Raw genomic sequence first — 13,865 nt, forward strand, 5'->3', positions numbered from 1 at the left:
GGATTTGTATCATATTTGCTTTTGTGCAAATTATTTAGGCGTTTTGAGGGGAGAGAAATCACACTGTTTTAAGCTGTGCTGGTAAACTAAAAGTAGTCTGAAAAACTCATGCATCGAGTATGATGCATTTGCATTGCTGGGCTAATTATATGAGGTGTGTCATCTGACTGATAAGATTACAAGAGAAAGAGCGTCTTTTTCCCATCCGTTTATATCCTCATTGTCCATAACCCGTCATTGGCACTGATAACCACACTGAACTTTGTACTAACATACTGGAAACCGTCAAGTACTCAGTGAGGTCATTGTGATCTACATATTATTACCAACATATTTAGCTTATGTGTGGTTTTGAGCACTTAAAAAGAAATGCTGTAAGCATGTATTTAGAAATATTGGATTCAGAAAGTTACAAATGGATTGTAATAGTGTCATGAAATTGAAATAAAAAATGATGCCAAGATGGTTATAGTATAACCAAAAGGAGGAGGCAGCAGTTCCCCACTCTATATAAATGAGTGCTCAGGAGGTGTGGTGGTGTTGAGCGCTCAGGAGAGCTCATCTGTTTTTTTGGTCTGCTGTTAGTGCATCTTCTTTTTAATCACACTCTGGGAAATCTTTTTAGTTGAAATTTGCTCTTCTCCGTTTATTTTTATTTTTTTTGAAGTGTTTTGCTTTTTTTACAGATTCCAAAGATGATTTTTTTTTGTGATACAACAGGATTAAGCAACAAGAAACTCTAGCAAAGAGTGAGATAGAACCAATGAACCGTATGAAAGCGACTCTTCCTGAACAAGCTCACTGAGTGAGCCTTTCCTCAAACCACATCTGCTGAAAAGAAACTGCAACAAAGAACATGGAGCCAAACAGGAATGTGCGGCACAGTAAATGCTTCTGACAGCAGCCTGTGACGATAGTTTGAACATTTCTGAAAACAAAGGAGCAACCGATTTATATCCACAAAACATATTTTTGAGCTTCTATCATCCTGTCAAAGGAGCCAGGTTTTGCAGCTATGGCCAGATGTCGCATGGATTGCATAGAAAAGCCCCTTCAGAGCTTCTTTAAGAAGATGGGTAAATCTGTTGGATCCAATCCCTGGTGGTTCCTCATTGCCCCCCTTATTGTCTCTGCAGCTCTGGGAAGCGGGTTTTATTTTACTCAGGACAGAATCTCCAACAATATTGAAGAGGAGTTTACACCTTTTAATGGACCGGCCAAGACAGAGAGGAAGTACTTCAGTGAAATGTTTCCAGAAGATGATTCCATGTTTTCAAGTTTGCGGCAGACCACAGATGGAAACTATGCCACTCTCATAGCTACAAGCGAGACTAATATTCTGACTGTTAAAATGCTTGAAGAAATCCTCATGTTGGACTCTAAAATCAAGAACATGTTGGTAGAATTTGACAAGGAATCATTTAAATATGAGGGCATCTGTGCTAAGGTGATGAAAAACTGCATTTCAAACATCATTCTAGATATCATTCAATACAATGCCGAAAATATAAAAGCTGTCACACTGACATTCCCGTGGTATCACAATGGTAACACAAATTTGCCGTTGTATACAAGTCTGGGGGGTGTGACTCAAGGAGACACTTCAGTTGTTGAAAGCGCTAAAGCTATACAACTCTATTACTATTTAAAAGAGGGCAACAAAACAAAAAATGACCTTTGGTTGGAAAGCTTCATTAGTTTGGTGTCAAATAGCTCCTCACCTTCCCTCCAGGTAAGAACTCACATTTTGTGTTTAAGTTATTATCCTCCCACTTGGTGAGATTGTTCCTGCTCATTCTTTTTCCAATCTTCTAGGTATCATACTCCACCTCAATGTCAATGCAGTGGGAATTTGAGAAATCTCCAGATTCTGTCATCTCTTTATTTTCCATCACCTACTCTATTGCCATCACATTTTCCATCATAACTTGCTGGAGGTCAGAAAAACATAACAGCCAAGCCTGTCATTGAATGTATATTTGACAAATTACTTTAAAGATAAAATAAAATATGAGTTTGTTTTTTCAGGTTGGATAATGTGAGGACGAAGGTGTGGGTGGGGTTCTGCGGCGTTCTCTCTACAAGTCTAGCGGTCGTGAGTGGTTTTGGTTTGCTCTTGTTGGTGGGCCAGCCTTTTGTAATGACAGCTGCCTCCTGTCCCTTCATGATTCTAGGTGAGGCTCTGTTAAACAGAGGTGTGGACTCGAGTCACATGACTTGGACTCGAGTCAGACTCGAGTCATTAATTTTATGACTTTAGACTTGACTTGAAAAAATGTTCTAAGACTTGTGACTTGACTTGGACTTTTACACCAATGACTTGGGACTTGAATTGGACTTGAACCGGTTTACTTGAAAAGACTTGATATTTTACCCCAAATATAAAATTTAACATGCATATTATATAGAGATTGAAAATGTGACGTCATTCACGGGTAGAACCGCAAAGGATTCTGGGAACTCGTGGCAAGAGGTACTAGCGCACGCAGGCTTTCAATTAAAATCAGTTATACAGCGATAAAAAGAAACACAAAAATGTCAAGAAGCTGTTGTATTATTAACTGCAATAGCCGGTCGCATGACAGCCACGGGAAGCCGACGGGTAAAGAGATCGGTTGTTATCGGATTACGACATTGAAGAGAAATTGTTCGAGCCATGTTTCCGAAGTAACAAAGAGGTGACGGATGGACTGGATAGCAGCCATTCAAAGATCAAATATAACGTCCCAGAACACTCCAGCTCACAGGTTAGTCTGCTCCAAGCATTTACACGAAGGTCAGTGTTTTTTAGTAGTTAATGCGTCATTTTCATAACATAATTAGTGATATAGGTTACAAGCAAGTCTGGCGCTGAACAGAAATTGTCGCGCTATGCTCCTTTATTTATTGTGCATAAATAGTGAATTGTCCTGACACAATATTGCGTTTCGCTTCTGTTATTATGGTACATTGACGAAAACATATACTTTTATTCACAGGATAAAACAGGTTTTTTGTATCACTAATTGTCCAGTACGATTACAGCATACAATATTGTTGTCACTGCTACATTTCTGTGATGCTACCAGAAATTATTTCCACTACTAATTAATTACCGTTGAGCTCAAAGGTCCTATTAATAAACGGTTAAGGAATGTGTATTTATGACGACAATTTGTGAGACTGGTAAACTTATGATACGTACGATGGTCTTTCGTTCTACACGGTGCATTTCAAGGTCCTGCACCCATCCGTCGGTAAACTGTACCTGGGCTTGTTGCAGTGACCTGAAGTTACTAAACTTCATGAGTGTGTGCACTCACTCCAAGAACCGTATGATTATAAATATGCATATAAATATGCTAAGATGAGATAGCTGACTTCATCTAACTAGCAAATGTTGTCCAGGCTACGTTGGTGATGCAGTTTTTTTTTTTTTAATGTGTATGATATTTTTGTCATGCGATTTTAAAGCTGGTCCTACAACCGCATCCAAGAATAACATGCAGCTTATCTCAGAACTGTCGGTGAAAATTATTCTTGGAGCTAAGTTTAATTGAGCTGCATTTTAAAGAGGTGCAATTTCACAATTTGTGTATATTTTCTAAGTTCACTATTTTGTCATGTGTTGAGAAAAACACAGATTTTAAAATTACATGGTCTAATATTTACATTTAGCATATAACTGCAACATGCCTTTTCGTTTTTTTTTTTTTTTTAAAGACTCGAAAGGACTTGAAATTCAAAGTTTCAGACTTGTGACTTGACTCGGACTTTTACACCAGTGACTTGAGACTCGACTCTGACTTGCCTGACATTACTTGAGACTTGACTTGAGACTTGAGGATAAAGACTTGAGACTTACTTGAGACTTGCAAAACAATGACTTGGTCTCACCTCTGCTGTTAAACATTCAGGTCAAAGTGTTCAGTTAAGGCAGCAGTTTGTAGAAAATGTTATGCCAGAAAAAGCTTTAGCAAGATTTTCACAGCAGCGATTGTCAACAAGACCTGCATTCTTAAAATAACACTTACAGTTGATTGATTTCAATGTTTTCTAAGAAACTACCATTACAGCTGATGGTAACCCTGTCATTAGTGCTCTCTATCTCCCCTAACCCTAGCCTTGTAGACACTCACACAAACACACACCAATACTCTAAGCCTGAAGTCTTATTTTGTATTTTAAAAATATTCCCCACTCTGACTTTTATCACTAAAGGTATTGGGATCGATGATATGTTCATCATGATCTCCTGCTGGCAACAGACTCGTGTTCTGGACAGCGTGCCAAAACGGCTGGGTGAGACCTACAAAGATGCTGCCATCTCCATTACCATTACCACCCTCACCGATGTGCTGGCTCTCTTCCTGGGCTGCATCACACCCTTTGGCTCAGTCCAGTCCTTCTGCCTCTATGCTGGAATTTGTCTTTGCTTCTGTTACTTCTACAGCCTGACTTTCCTGGGTGCATGCATGGCTTTAAATGGGCAGAGAGAAGCAGAGAACAAGCACTGGATCACCTGCATTGAAGTCCCAAGTGATGCACCAGGGAAATCAAAAGCCTTCTGGTTGTGCTGTACTGGGGGTCGGTACAACAAAGATACTGAAAAAGAGGAAACAGAGCCCATAAGTTCTTTTTTTGAGAAGTTCTACGGTCCATTTCTGACCCACAAAGTGACAAAAGTCTTTGTGTTTGTCCTTTATGCAGGTTATTTAGCTGCTAGTATCTATGGCTGTGTAATCTTAAAAGAAGGACTTGATACTAAGAACCTGGCTTTGGATGATTCTTACATTATCAATTACTACAACCATGAAGAGGAGCACTTCAATGAATATAGCTTCAGTGCAATGGTGGCAATAGAGCAGCAATTCCCCTACTGGGACAAAGACCAACGGAAGCAATTAAATTCTTGTATTTCAAGTTTTGAATCACTGAAATTTGTCAATAACACAATGGCTTGGTTCATTTTCTTTGAAAACTATGCAGAAGCCAATAATAAGCCCATAAGCTCCCAGGAGGATTTCCTAAACAACCTGAAACCTTTCTTAAATTTTGACCCATTCTTAGCACAAGACATCCAATGGACTCCAGACGATAAGATTCAGGCATCTCGCTTTTTCCTTCAGACAAAAAACAACGTACCGATGGCAGATATGATGGTGGAGCTCAGGAAAACTGCAGAGGAATGTTCAGTGGAGCTCCTGGTGTACCACCCTTCTTTCATCTACTTTGACCAGTACACTGTCATTTTAAATAACACCATCCAAACCATGCTCACCGCTGTGATCGTAATGCTTGCAATCTCTCTCGTACTCATACCCGATCCTCTCTGCTCACTTTGTGTAGTGTTTGCAATTGTTTCAGTCATCACCGGCGTGACGGGATTCATGTCCCTCTGGGGCGTCAATCTGGATTCCATCTCCATGATCAATCTGGTCATGTGCATCGGTTTCTCGGTAGATTTCTCGGCGCACATTTGCTACTCTTTTGTTTCGAGTCCCAAAAGTGACGCCAATGAGAAAGCTATTGAGGCTTTGGCGATTTTGGGTTACCCAGTACTGCAGGGAGCACTGTCCACTATCTTAGGTGTGGTGGTGTTGAGCGTGTCTGGGAGTTACATATTCCGGACATTTTTCAAAATCGTGTTTCTTGTCATTGTGTTTGGACTGTTCCACGGCTTGACATTTATTCCAGTGTTTCTCACGTTGTTTGGGGCCTGTAGCAAGTCACGTTGAGCTGATGCCCAGTGCGTCCATCTGCAGATTTGACAACATTTCAATTACACTCACGCTAAAACTGTGGATGCCATGCCTTTAACTTGAGATATATATCTATATCTATCTCTCTCTCTCTCATATATATATATATATATATATATATATATATATCTATATATATATATATATATCTCTCTCTCTCTATCTCATGTAAAAAAAAAAAAAAAAAAAAAGGACTTGTTTAAAATATAGCAAACCTGTGCGCTCATGCTAAGATACTTTCAGTGTGTGAAAACACACTGAAAGTATCTATATATATCTCTATATCTATATATCATATATATCTATATTTTTATTGTTCATCTCTAATATTTTAGGCTCTTTATCTAACAATACAAAACACCTTGAGGCAACTGAGGTCATGACCTGGTGCAACATAAATAAACAGATTTGAATTGAACTGAATAAAGATTTAATAATTGCTGAGATTTTGGGGGGTGTTTAGTTGTGTCACTTATTACAAGGATGTATATGTAGTGTTGTTTTATGTGCATTTTAAAATAAATAAAGTCACCTGTACACACTTAAGTCTTTATTTGGGTTCCTTTTCCTTTACACTGAGGAGAGATGTACAGCAGAGAGCCATTCAGTGTACACAGCATAAAAGCTTCACTATACATCTATATACAATGTTCCCCTTACACCCCTTATATATACACAGATAAGTTACTCACTAAAAGGCGAACAAACAGAATATACTGTGGCAAACTGGAAAAAAAATAAAACTCAAACATCAAGATGCACAACATGCTGAAATCAGCGTTCTAAATATGGATTACATACACATTTGGAGAAAGACATTCACTGCTTTGACGTAGATTTGTACAGACAATCTGTGCTGGTAAGTGTTTGATTTGGAGTCATCTTACAATTAAATGAAATTCATTTTCCCCTCACATCTTCTTTCACACCTGGAGAAAAGTACCACAAAACATTTAGCATTGTTTGTCCACTTTGCAATGGAGATTTGTTTACTAAGCAGTCCAGTATGCAGGACCAGACACGGGCTAGAAGCCTTTCGACAGTTAAGCGATGAGAACGGGGACTGAAGCACAATACTGACAGCTGGCCTTTTAGCTTCTCAGAATAACTGCAGAGTCTTTATTTCACAATTTGCATGTACAAGAAAAACTACTATGTCACTGATGAGGCTTCCAAAAGCCAATCTCAAACTTTTTAATTAAATTATGGCATTATTTTTATTTCAGAACTAAAAGCCTTCCGATCCCAAAGCTGTATTGCTACGCCAAACACAGCCACTTTACGTCACGTGCTTTTCTGAAGCTGAGGGGCAGTTTTTCTTCCATTTGTACGCTTGAAAGAAAAGGGCACAAAGAGTGCACACGAACATTTTAAATATCCACGCTTAGCCAAGGTGCTGAGCCATTGTAGTTCAACTTTATCCTACTTCGGAAGAAAAAAAATTATATAGTAACCTTCAAAAGAAAGCAGCAGGGGAGTAAGATACACTGGAAACACACCTCACAAATATCAGATATGAACACAAACACATGAAGAGAACTGAAACATGAGTAGAGATTCACATATATTCTGGACGCTGTATCAACAATGACCTCTTTGGGTTGATAATATATGTGGCGTATCCAATTGACCAGAAGTGAATCTGTCTGGCTAAAGATTAATATGGTGATACAGCCGAGTTATGAAGAACCCTAAAAGAAATTCAGATGCTGTTATGTTAGCAGTATATATTTACATTCATGTTTTGTTTCCTCCCACCAAGCAATATAATGACCTGAGCAAAATTTTTAATATTAAACATTTAGTCATTCAACCTTTAATCCCATACAGTGAGCCAGTACTGCTGCTTACATGTGAACACGGGGCACTCATGTTTATGCTTTAAATAACAGCACTACTTATCTGGGGATAGTGATGGGATTCTGTGAAGGTGAGACAGCATGAAGGGATGGGATTTTCCCCACAGGAACACTTGTAAAGTGACATTATAAATGCAGGCCTCTGAGTCCATCCCTCCTTTTTCTATCAGTTGACCTCTTAAAATCTACCTCCTCCTCTGCCTGTGCCCAGAGATATTTGGGTCCTCTCAGGGTTCATCTGGTCTCCAGGGTTTTGCCCTCCAGGACCAGCTGAATCTCTTTGGCATCTAGTGTCTCGTACATGAGCAGAGCATCTGCCAGGTTCTTGTGCTCTTTAGCATGAGACTTCAGCAGGGCTTTGGCACGCTCATATGACTCCTGGAGAGAGCAAGAGAAAAGATGTCAGAGAACATAAACAAAATGTAATTTTCTTTTTAAAGAACAGGAGCTGAGTTAGTTTTTAACATTATATAACAGATCACACAGACCTTGAGTAACACTCTGATTTCTTGCTCCACAGCTGCTTGTGTCTCTGGGCTTTGTGCTGCCAGATCAGTGTAGGTCATTATACCCAGCTAAGAGACACACAGGCAAAGGGGATGCTTGAAAAAAAATGAATGTAAGGACATAAAGTCTTTCACTTTGTGCTGCTTTTAAGCAAATATACCTTTTCACACATTCCATATCTGGTTACCATCATCTTAGCAATCCTGGTGGCACTATCAAAGTCGCTTGATGCTCCTGAAGAACAAGAAATGACTCATTCAATCCTACATCATAAACCATTAATTCCACCTTATCCTGCAACTTTCTTCACCTAAGAATCAGTGTGTTTGTACAATCTACCCTCCCAGTTCACTCACTCTCTGGTCACTTCAAGGACATTTTCTTACCAGTTGTGATGTAATCATGGCCAAATATGATTTCCTCAGCTACACGGCCGCCCATGCTGACATCCATCTGGGCCAGAAGTTGAGAGCGAGTCTCGCTCCACCTGTCATTCTCTGGAAGCATGGAGACCTTCAAAGAAGCATTGAAGGTGAAGTTGAGGATGTAGAAGATAAAGTTTTAACCAGGCATTCAAGTTTAAAGTTATGTAGTGAGAGTATGAACCAGCTCCAGCTTTCCTTACATGTCCCAGACTGGGGCCTCTGGGCATGATGGTAGCCTTGTTGATTGGCATCGCATCTTTGGTATAGAAAGCTACAATTGCATGGCCTGATTCGTGGTACGCCGTGATGCGCTTGTTCTTATCATCTATCTCTGCACTCCTTCTCTCTGGGCCTTGAGGAAAAACAAAGAAAAGACCACTGTTCACAGTGCTTGTTCAAAGGGGATCATCTGACTTTCGCGGTGTTGTACATCTTTACACCAAACTATCACTCACCCATGAGAATTTTGTCTTTAGCAAACTCCAGCTCCTTCATAGTGACCATGTCTTTGCCATCAACCGCTGCCTTTAGGGCTGCCTGGTTCACCAGATTTTCAAGGTCAGCACCAGAGAAGCCCACGGTGCCTCGGGCAATAATATTGGCCTCGATAGCTGCAGAAATAACAAACAACATCCATGTGGTTATGAAAGGGCATTATAATGAACCTATTCCTCATTAGCAGATTCTAATTTCTCACTTGGATCCACTTTGATCTTCTTTAGGTACCAGTTGAGAATTTCTGTGCGTCCTTTCACATCTGGTTTGGGCACAGTCACTTGCATGTCAAAACGCCCTGGGCGAATCAGGGCACTGCAAGGGTAAAAAGAGATGATAAAGTGCAAGCATATAACTTGAAACACAGCCCGGAGGGTTTAGCTCTTTTTTGTTTGTATTGCCAATTACAACTGATAGAATGAAGACTGTAAACTTTGACATTTCTAAAATGTGAGCAGTGATATTTTCGCTGGGAATAAGAGGCAAAACATACTTATCTAAAGCCTCCGGGAAGTTGGTTGCCCCGATGATGATCACCCCTTCATTTGGTTTAAACCTACAAATTAAGATTTCAAAAATTTAAATGACTCTCATTTAAACCTCAAAAAATATACAGTACCATCATTATGCCACCCAAACCAATCACAAAATCTATCATTCTGTTTGTAATAACACACAACATTTAGCTTTTTGAGAAATCATTTTAGCCGACTTGCTTCCTGAACATTCATAAATGTGAGTTTTGATTTTACAGATTACCCATCCATCTCAGCAAGAAGCTGGTTGATCGTCTGTCTGGAGTAAGGGTGCATAGGAGATTCTATCCTTTTCCCACCCACGCTGTCCAGTTCATCGATGAAAATCACACAGGGAGCGTTGGCTTTGGCCTCCCCTTAAGAAAAGCAGTCACCCAAAAAACAAACATATCAAGCAATCAACTTTAAACTCTAAATTAACTAATACAAAAAAAAAAAAAAAAGGATGCTAATAACTTTTTTTTTTTTTTTTTTTAATAAACGCACTGAAGAGATTCCTGATGCGACTCGCTCCCACTCCAACGAACATTTCGTCAAACTCTGAGCCGGAGGCATAATAAAACGGTACGTCTGCCTCTCCTGCCACTGCTCTGGCCAGCAGGGTCTTTCCAGTCCCTGGAGGGCCCACAAGTAAAACTCCTAAATTAAAGAGAGAGGAGAAAATGAGTTTTGAAAGAGTAATGCCAGAGGTCACTGTGAATGTGCCACTGTGAAAAATAACCCACCTTTAGGCAGCTTTCCTCCCAAAGCTGTGAACTTTTGTGGGTTTTTAAGGAACTCCACCACTTCCTGCAGCTCATTCTTAGCTTCTTCGACCCCTTTCACATGCTCAAATGTCACATTTTTCATCTGCACAGGGTCCACGGCTGAGTCCAGGCCTGATGTGGTTCGGAACCGCACTGTCCAAAATGATTAGATTAAAGTTCGAAATCATGCGGCATGTCATGGTTAATCAACTCACACAGACAAACACATTACATGTTAGCCACATCACACAGCAGCACCACTGCAAATGGTTTAGTTGGAACAAGCTTGCTTAGCTTGCAAGTGTTTAGCTCTACTGTTAATATTTTAACTGATTATTAAAATATTAGTACTTTGGAGGCAAATTATTTTGAAACTAAGATCCAGTGTTTGGAGGGAAAGGGGGCCTTTACCCGATATGAAAGGTGTCTTCGAGATGCCATACAGCCCAACGAGAAGCAGCACCAGCAGGATTAGACGAGTCCTCCTAAGTGAGTCTGACGGTCAAACAAGAACATCAGCACAGTTTAATTCTGTATAATGATACCGAGTCTAGGTGTGTTTGTACTGAAACTTGCCTTGAGTTCGCTGTGTCAGGGCTTGAGCTTTCAGGAAACCCTCAGCGAAGCCCCTCTTGAACGCATCCTGCTGTCCATCAGGTATGTTCTTGTTCTTCACCATGCTGTCTAGACTTTCAACTTCTATCCCCTTGTCACGTGTGAGAAACCCCTGCAGTCCAAAGCAAGTCTGGTCAGTACTGCAATCTAAAAGCCTGCATCACTGTTACTCTTGCAAGAACCACCAGAGCCACAGGTTTTACAACTACAGGGACAAGATCAGCAAACCTCTTTCTAATATATATATAAAAAAATATTTCTTTGGTCATCAAGTTAAATTACAAGTCTGCAGGTGTCACAGACTAAACAGATATAAGCTGTCACACATTCCTCAAGTTTTGTGACTGTAAAAGGCAGGCTGTTTTTCATACTCGCTGTGCATTTTATCATGCACATTGATGACAGAAAGTATTAAAAATGTTATACACGTCCATAACATAAGGATTTGGCAATACATGCCAACCTTGTGAATAAACATGTACCTTCATAAAAGATGGCGTGAACCCTTCAGAGTCGGCAGGCCGTTCGAAAGCTGACTGCAGTCGTCTTGTTTTGCTCCTTAAAGTTTTAAAACCTCTGGTCTGAACCAACGCTGAAATAAATCATGCAGACATAAACATAGTAAAGTCATCAGCAACTTTATCAAAAACAGAGTCCAGTAAAATAGCTCTTATCAGTTATGTCAATGGGATGAACAAAATACAGGAAATACTTATAGATCTGAGCTCAGCCATAAACATCACTTAGAATTAACGCCTTTATAACAATTTCAAATAAACGTTTAAAAAGTTCCAGCAGGAGAGCTTGTATAGATGTTTCACAAGTGTATCTAATAAATTGGTCAGTGAGTATAAATGTATATGTTGTTACAGCTAGAAGTACAACGCAAATGTAAGATATGCTTGCAATGACCCTGTCAGTAATGTCAGCCTGTCTTGCTTTCACATAAACATACAAACCAACTCAGATCATTTATTTGTTGTAACTCAATATGAAGTTAGAGTCTTTCATAAAATTATTGAACTACTTTGTAATCCATGGTTACCTGGCCGGTACTGGAGATCTGTACAGACAGACTGAAGTGGTGAAGGGTGCAGCCTTGAAAACACCGGTGTCGGCACGCGACTCCATGAGAAGCCTGGGGAGAGAGAACAAAGTATAAGTGTCGTTTAAATCACGAGGTAACTGCAGGGCAAACTGGCAGCAGATGCCTTACTGTCTCATTAAGGCCTCAGTCACACAAGCTTAGAGACCAGCTGGCAGTCATTTGGCAACTACTGGTCATAAGAGAAAAGTGTGCATTCATCAAAATGTTGCAAGTGGTTGCTGGCAGTCACCAGGCTTAGAGACCAGTCAGTGAGAAACCTGTAACCACAGAGGCTCACTTCCTTTAAGCAAGGGGGAAAAAATGCATTCCATGTTTGGCTGGCAAGTGGTTGCTGGAGATTGATGGGCGGGAAATTGGTTGCAAAGACATATATGGTGCTGCACGAAAAAGGTTCTTTTGACTGCTTCGGTCACTAACAGGCTGCACAGTTGCTCAAAGTTTGCCTGGAAGATGAACTAAAAGTGATGGCACCAATCTGCTAGAAACCCAAGCATGAAGGTTTCTGATGCAACCGATTTCACCAGGGGAAAAGTACATTTTTCCCTCGCAACCTGAAATTGCAATAGGGTTGCTAACTGGTTTGTCGGCCTGTGTGACAATCATTTAGTAGCTACACTAATCAATCTGATGTGAGATAGAGATATATTGAGATACATCTTCCTCACCATGCTTATTGTGGAAAAAGGAATGTGTGGAGAGATGCGAGGTCCTCCAGGCCGTCTGACCACCAAATGCAAGTGGTGCTTCCTGTGGGCTCAAGTGTGGCAACACACGAGTCACCAGCTCATCCAGCTGCTGCGTTCCCAGATCTGATAAACCCAGCTCCCGTAAATTCCACACAGACTGTAAACAAACAAAGTACATAGCTTTTTTTAATAACATTGAGCATGCAATGTTTTCGTTATTGCTCAGAACATTAAAGCAAGTGTCAGGATATGCACTTGTACAGCGAGTACCTCGGCACAGTGTAGTTCTGGGTCTGCAGCACGCTCCTTATGTTTTCTTGATTTGCAGGAGGCACTGCTGCTGCTCCCCACTGAGCTTTTCAGAGAGTGGAGGACGTTGATGAGGTGACTCAGGGGTACAGTCACCTGTGGTCATTGCAATCAGTTGGTGAATGACTAGCACGTTGTGAATATCAAAAGATACACTTACAAGCTGAAGGCTGCTCATATTGAGACTGGTGACGATGTAGACAGATTACGTTAACTAGCCGGTGTTGCAAAGTTGGATGGCATAAACAAACACAAACATAGCTACATATAGGCGATTGACAGATTAATTAATGACACATCGCTCAATGACGCAGTTTACTATTTGACACACAACTAAGGACACAGCGGAGACTGGGAAACTATCATTAACGCGCAAGCCAAAACTTCTCTCAACGACCCACGTTGCTTATTTTACTTTAACTACGGGAAAACAGCAGATAACTGGTGTGGCAACTTGTCCACCGATGTAAATGCACAGTTCAAAATAAACTACAACGAAAGACAGCAGGGGGAGTCATACAAACATGCTAAGGTTAAGCTAGCTTACTAGCACGTTCAAGTGAACCAAAAGAACAAGAGCGCTACTATTAGCTTGAGCTAACTTATCCTGCTTTCTTACCTGAGGCTGGACCGTCGTTGACAAGGAAAACATATTTAATTGTCACCTGTGCAAGACCCCAGTTAAGCTATATGCAAGTTATATGACTGTCCCTGAGAGTTAAAGGTCCGTGTTTGCGGCAAGAAGTGACAGCGGAAAATAACCCGGATATGACCTCCACCATGTTGTGACAAATTTTGTATCCCGGTCGAAATTTGACTCCCTTTTGTGGTCACGCTA

The 13,865-nt window shown here is 40.5% G+C and overlaps 2 protein-coding genes across 2 annotated transcripts; one reads left to right on the forward strand and one right to left on the reverse strand.

Moving 5' to 3' along the window:
* Window positions 1-547: 547 nt before the first annotated feature.
* On the forward strand, window positions 548-5,940 carry ptchd3b (patched domain containing 3b). The gene is made up of 4 exons (XM_085390227.1): window positions 548-1,732; window positions 1,816-1,937; window positions 2,029-2,174; window positions 4,201-5,940. Exons 1-4 carry the CDS (start codon window positions 1,016-1,018, stop codon window positions 5,715-5,717), a joined length of 2,502 nt encoding a protein of 833 aa, XP_085246353.1. The 5' UTR covers window positions 548-1,015; the 3' UTR covers window positions 5,718-5,940.
* Window positions 5,941-6,278: 338 nt separating this feature from the next.
* Window positions 6,279-13,804, reverse strand: yme1l1b (YME1-like 1b). The gene is made up of 18 exons (XM_085389738.1): window positions 13,647-13,804; window positions 12,989-13,123; window positions 12,698-12,875; window positions 11,970-12,062; window positions 11,407-11,516; window positions 10,886-11,036; window positions 10,721-10,804; window positions 10,289-10,462; window positions 10,050-10,202; window positions 9,787-9,919; window positions 9,521-9,583; window positions 9,230-9,342; window positions 8,988-9,143; window positions 8,733-8,884; window positions 8,494-8,620; window positions 8,268-8,341; window positions 8,089-8,175; window positions 6,279-7,978 (listed from the first exon to the last, which is right to left on the reverse strand). The coding sequence occupies exons 1-18, from the start codon at window positions 13,677-13,679 to the stop codon at window positions 7,835-7,837; spliced, it is 2,160 nt and encodes a 719-aa protein (XP_085245864.1). The 5' UTR covers window positions 13,680-13,804; the 3' UTR covers window positions 6,279-7,834.
* Window positions 13,805-13,865: the final 61 nt, after the last annotated feature.

This window comes from Rhamphochromis longiceps, linkage group LG18, assembly GCF_057381845.1.
Source record: "Rhamphochromis longiceps isolate RC_006_pf linkage group LG18, R_longiceps_female_GT1.1, whole genome shotgun sequence".
Taxonomy (NCBI): Eukaryota; Metazoa; Chordata; class Actinopteri; order Cichliformes; family Cichlidae; genus Rhamphochromis; species Rhamphochromis longiceps.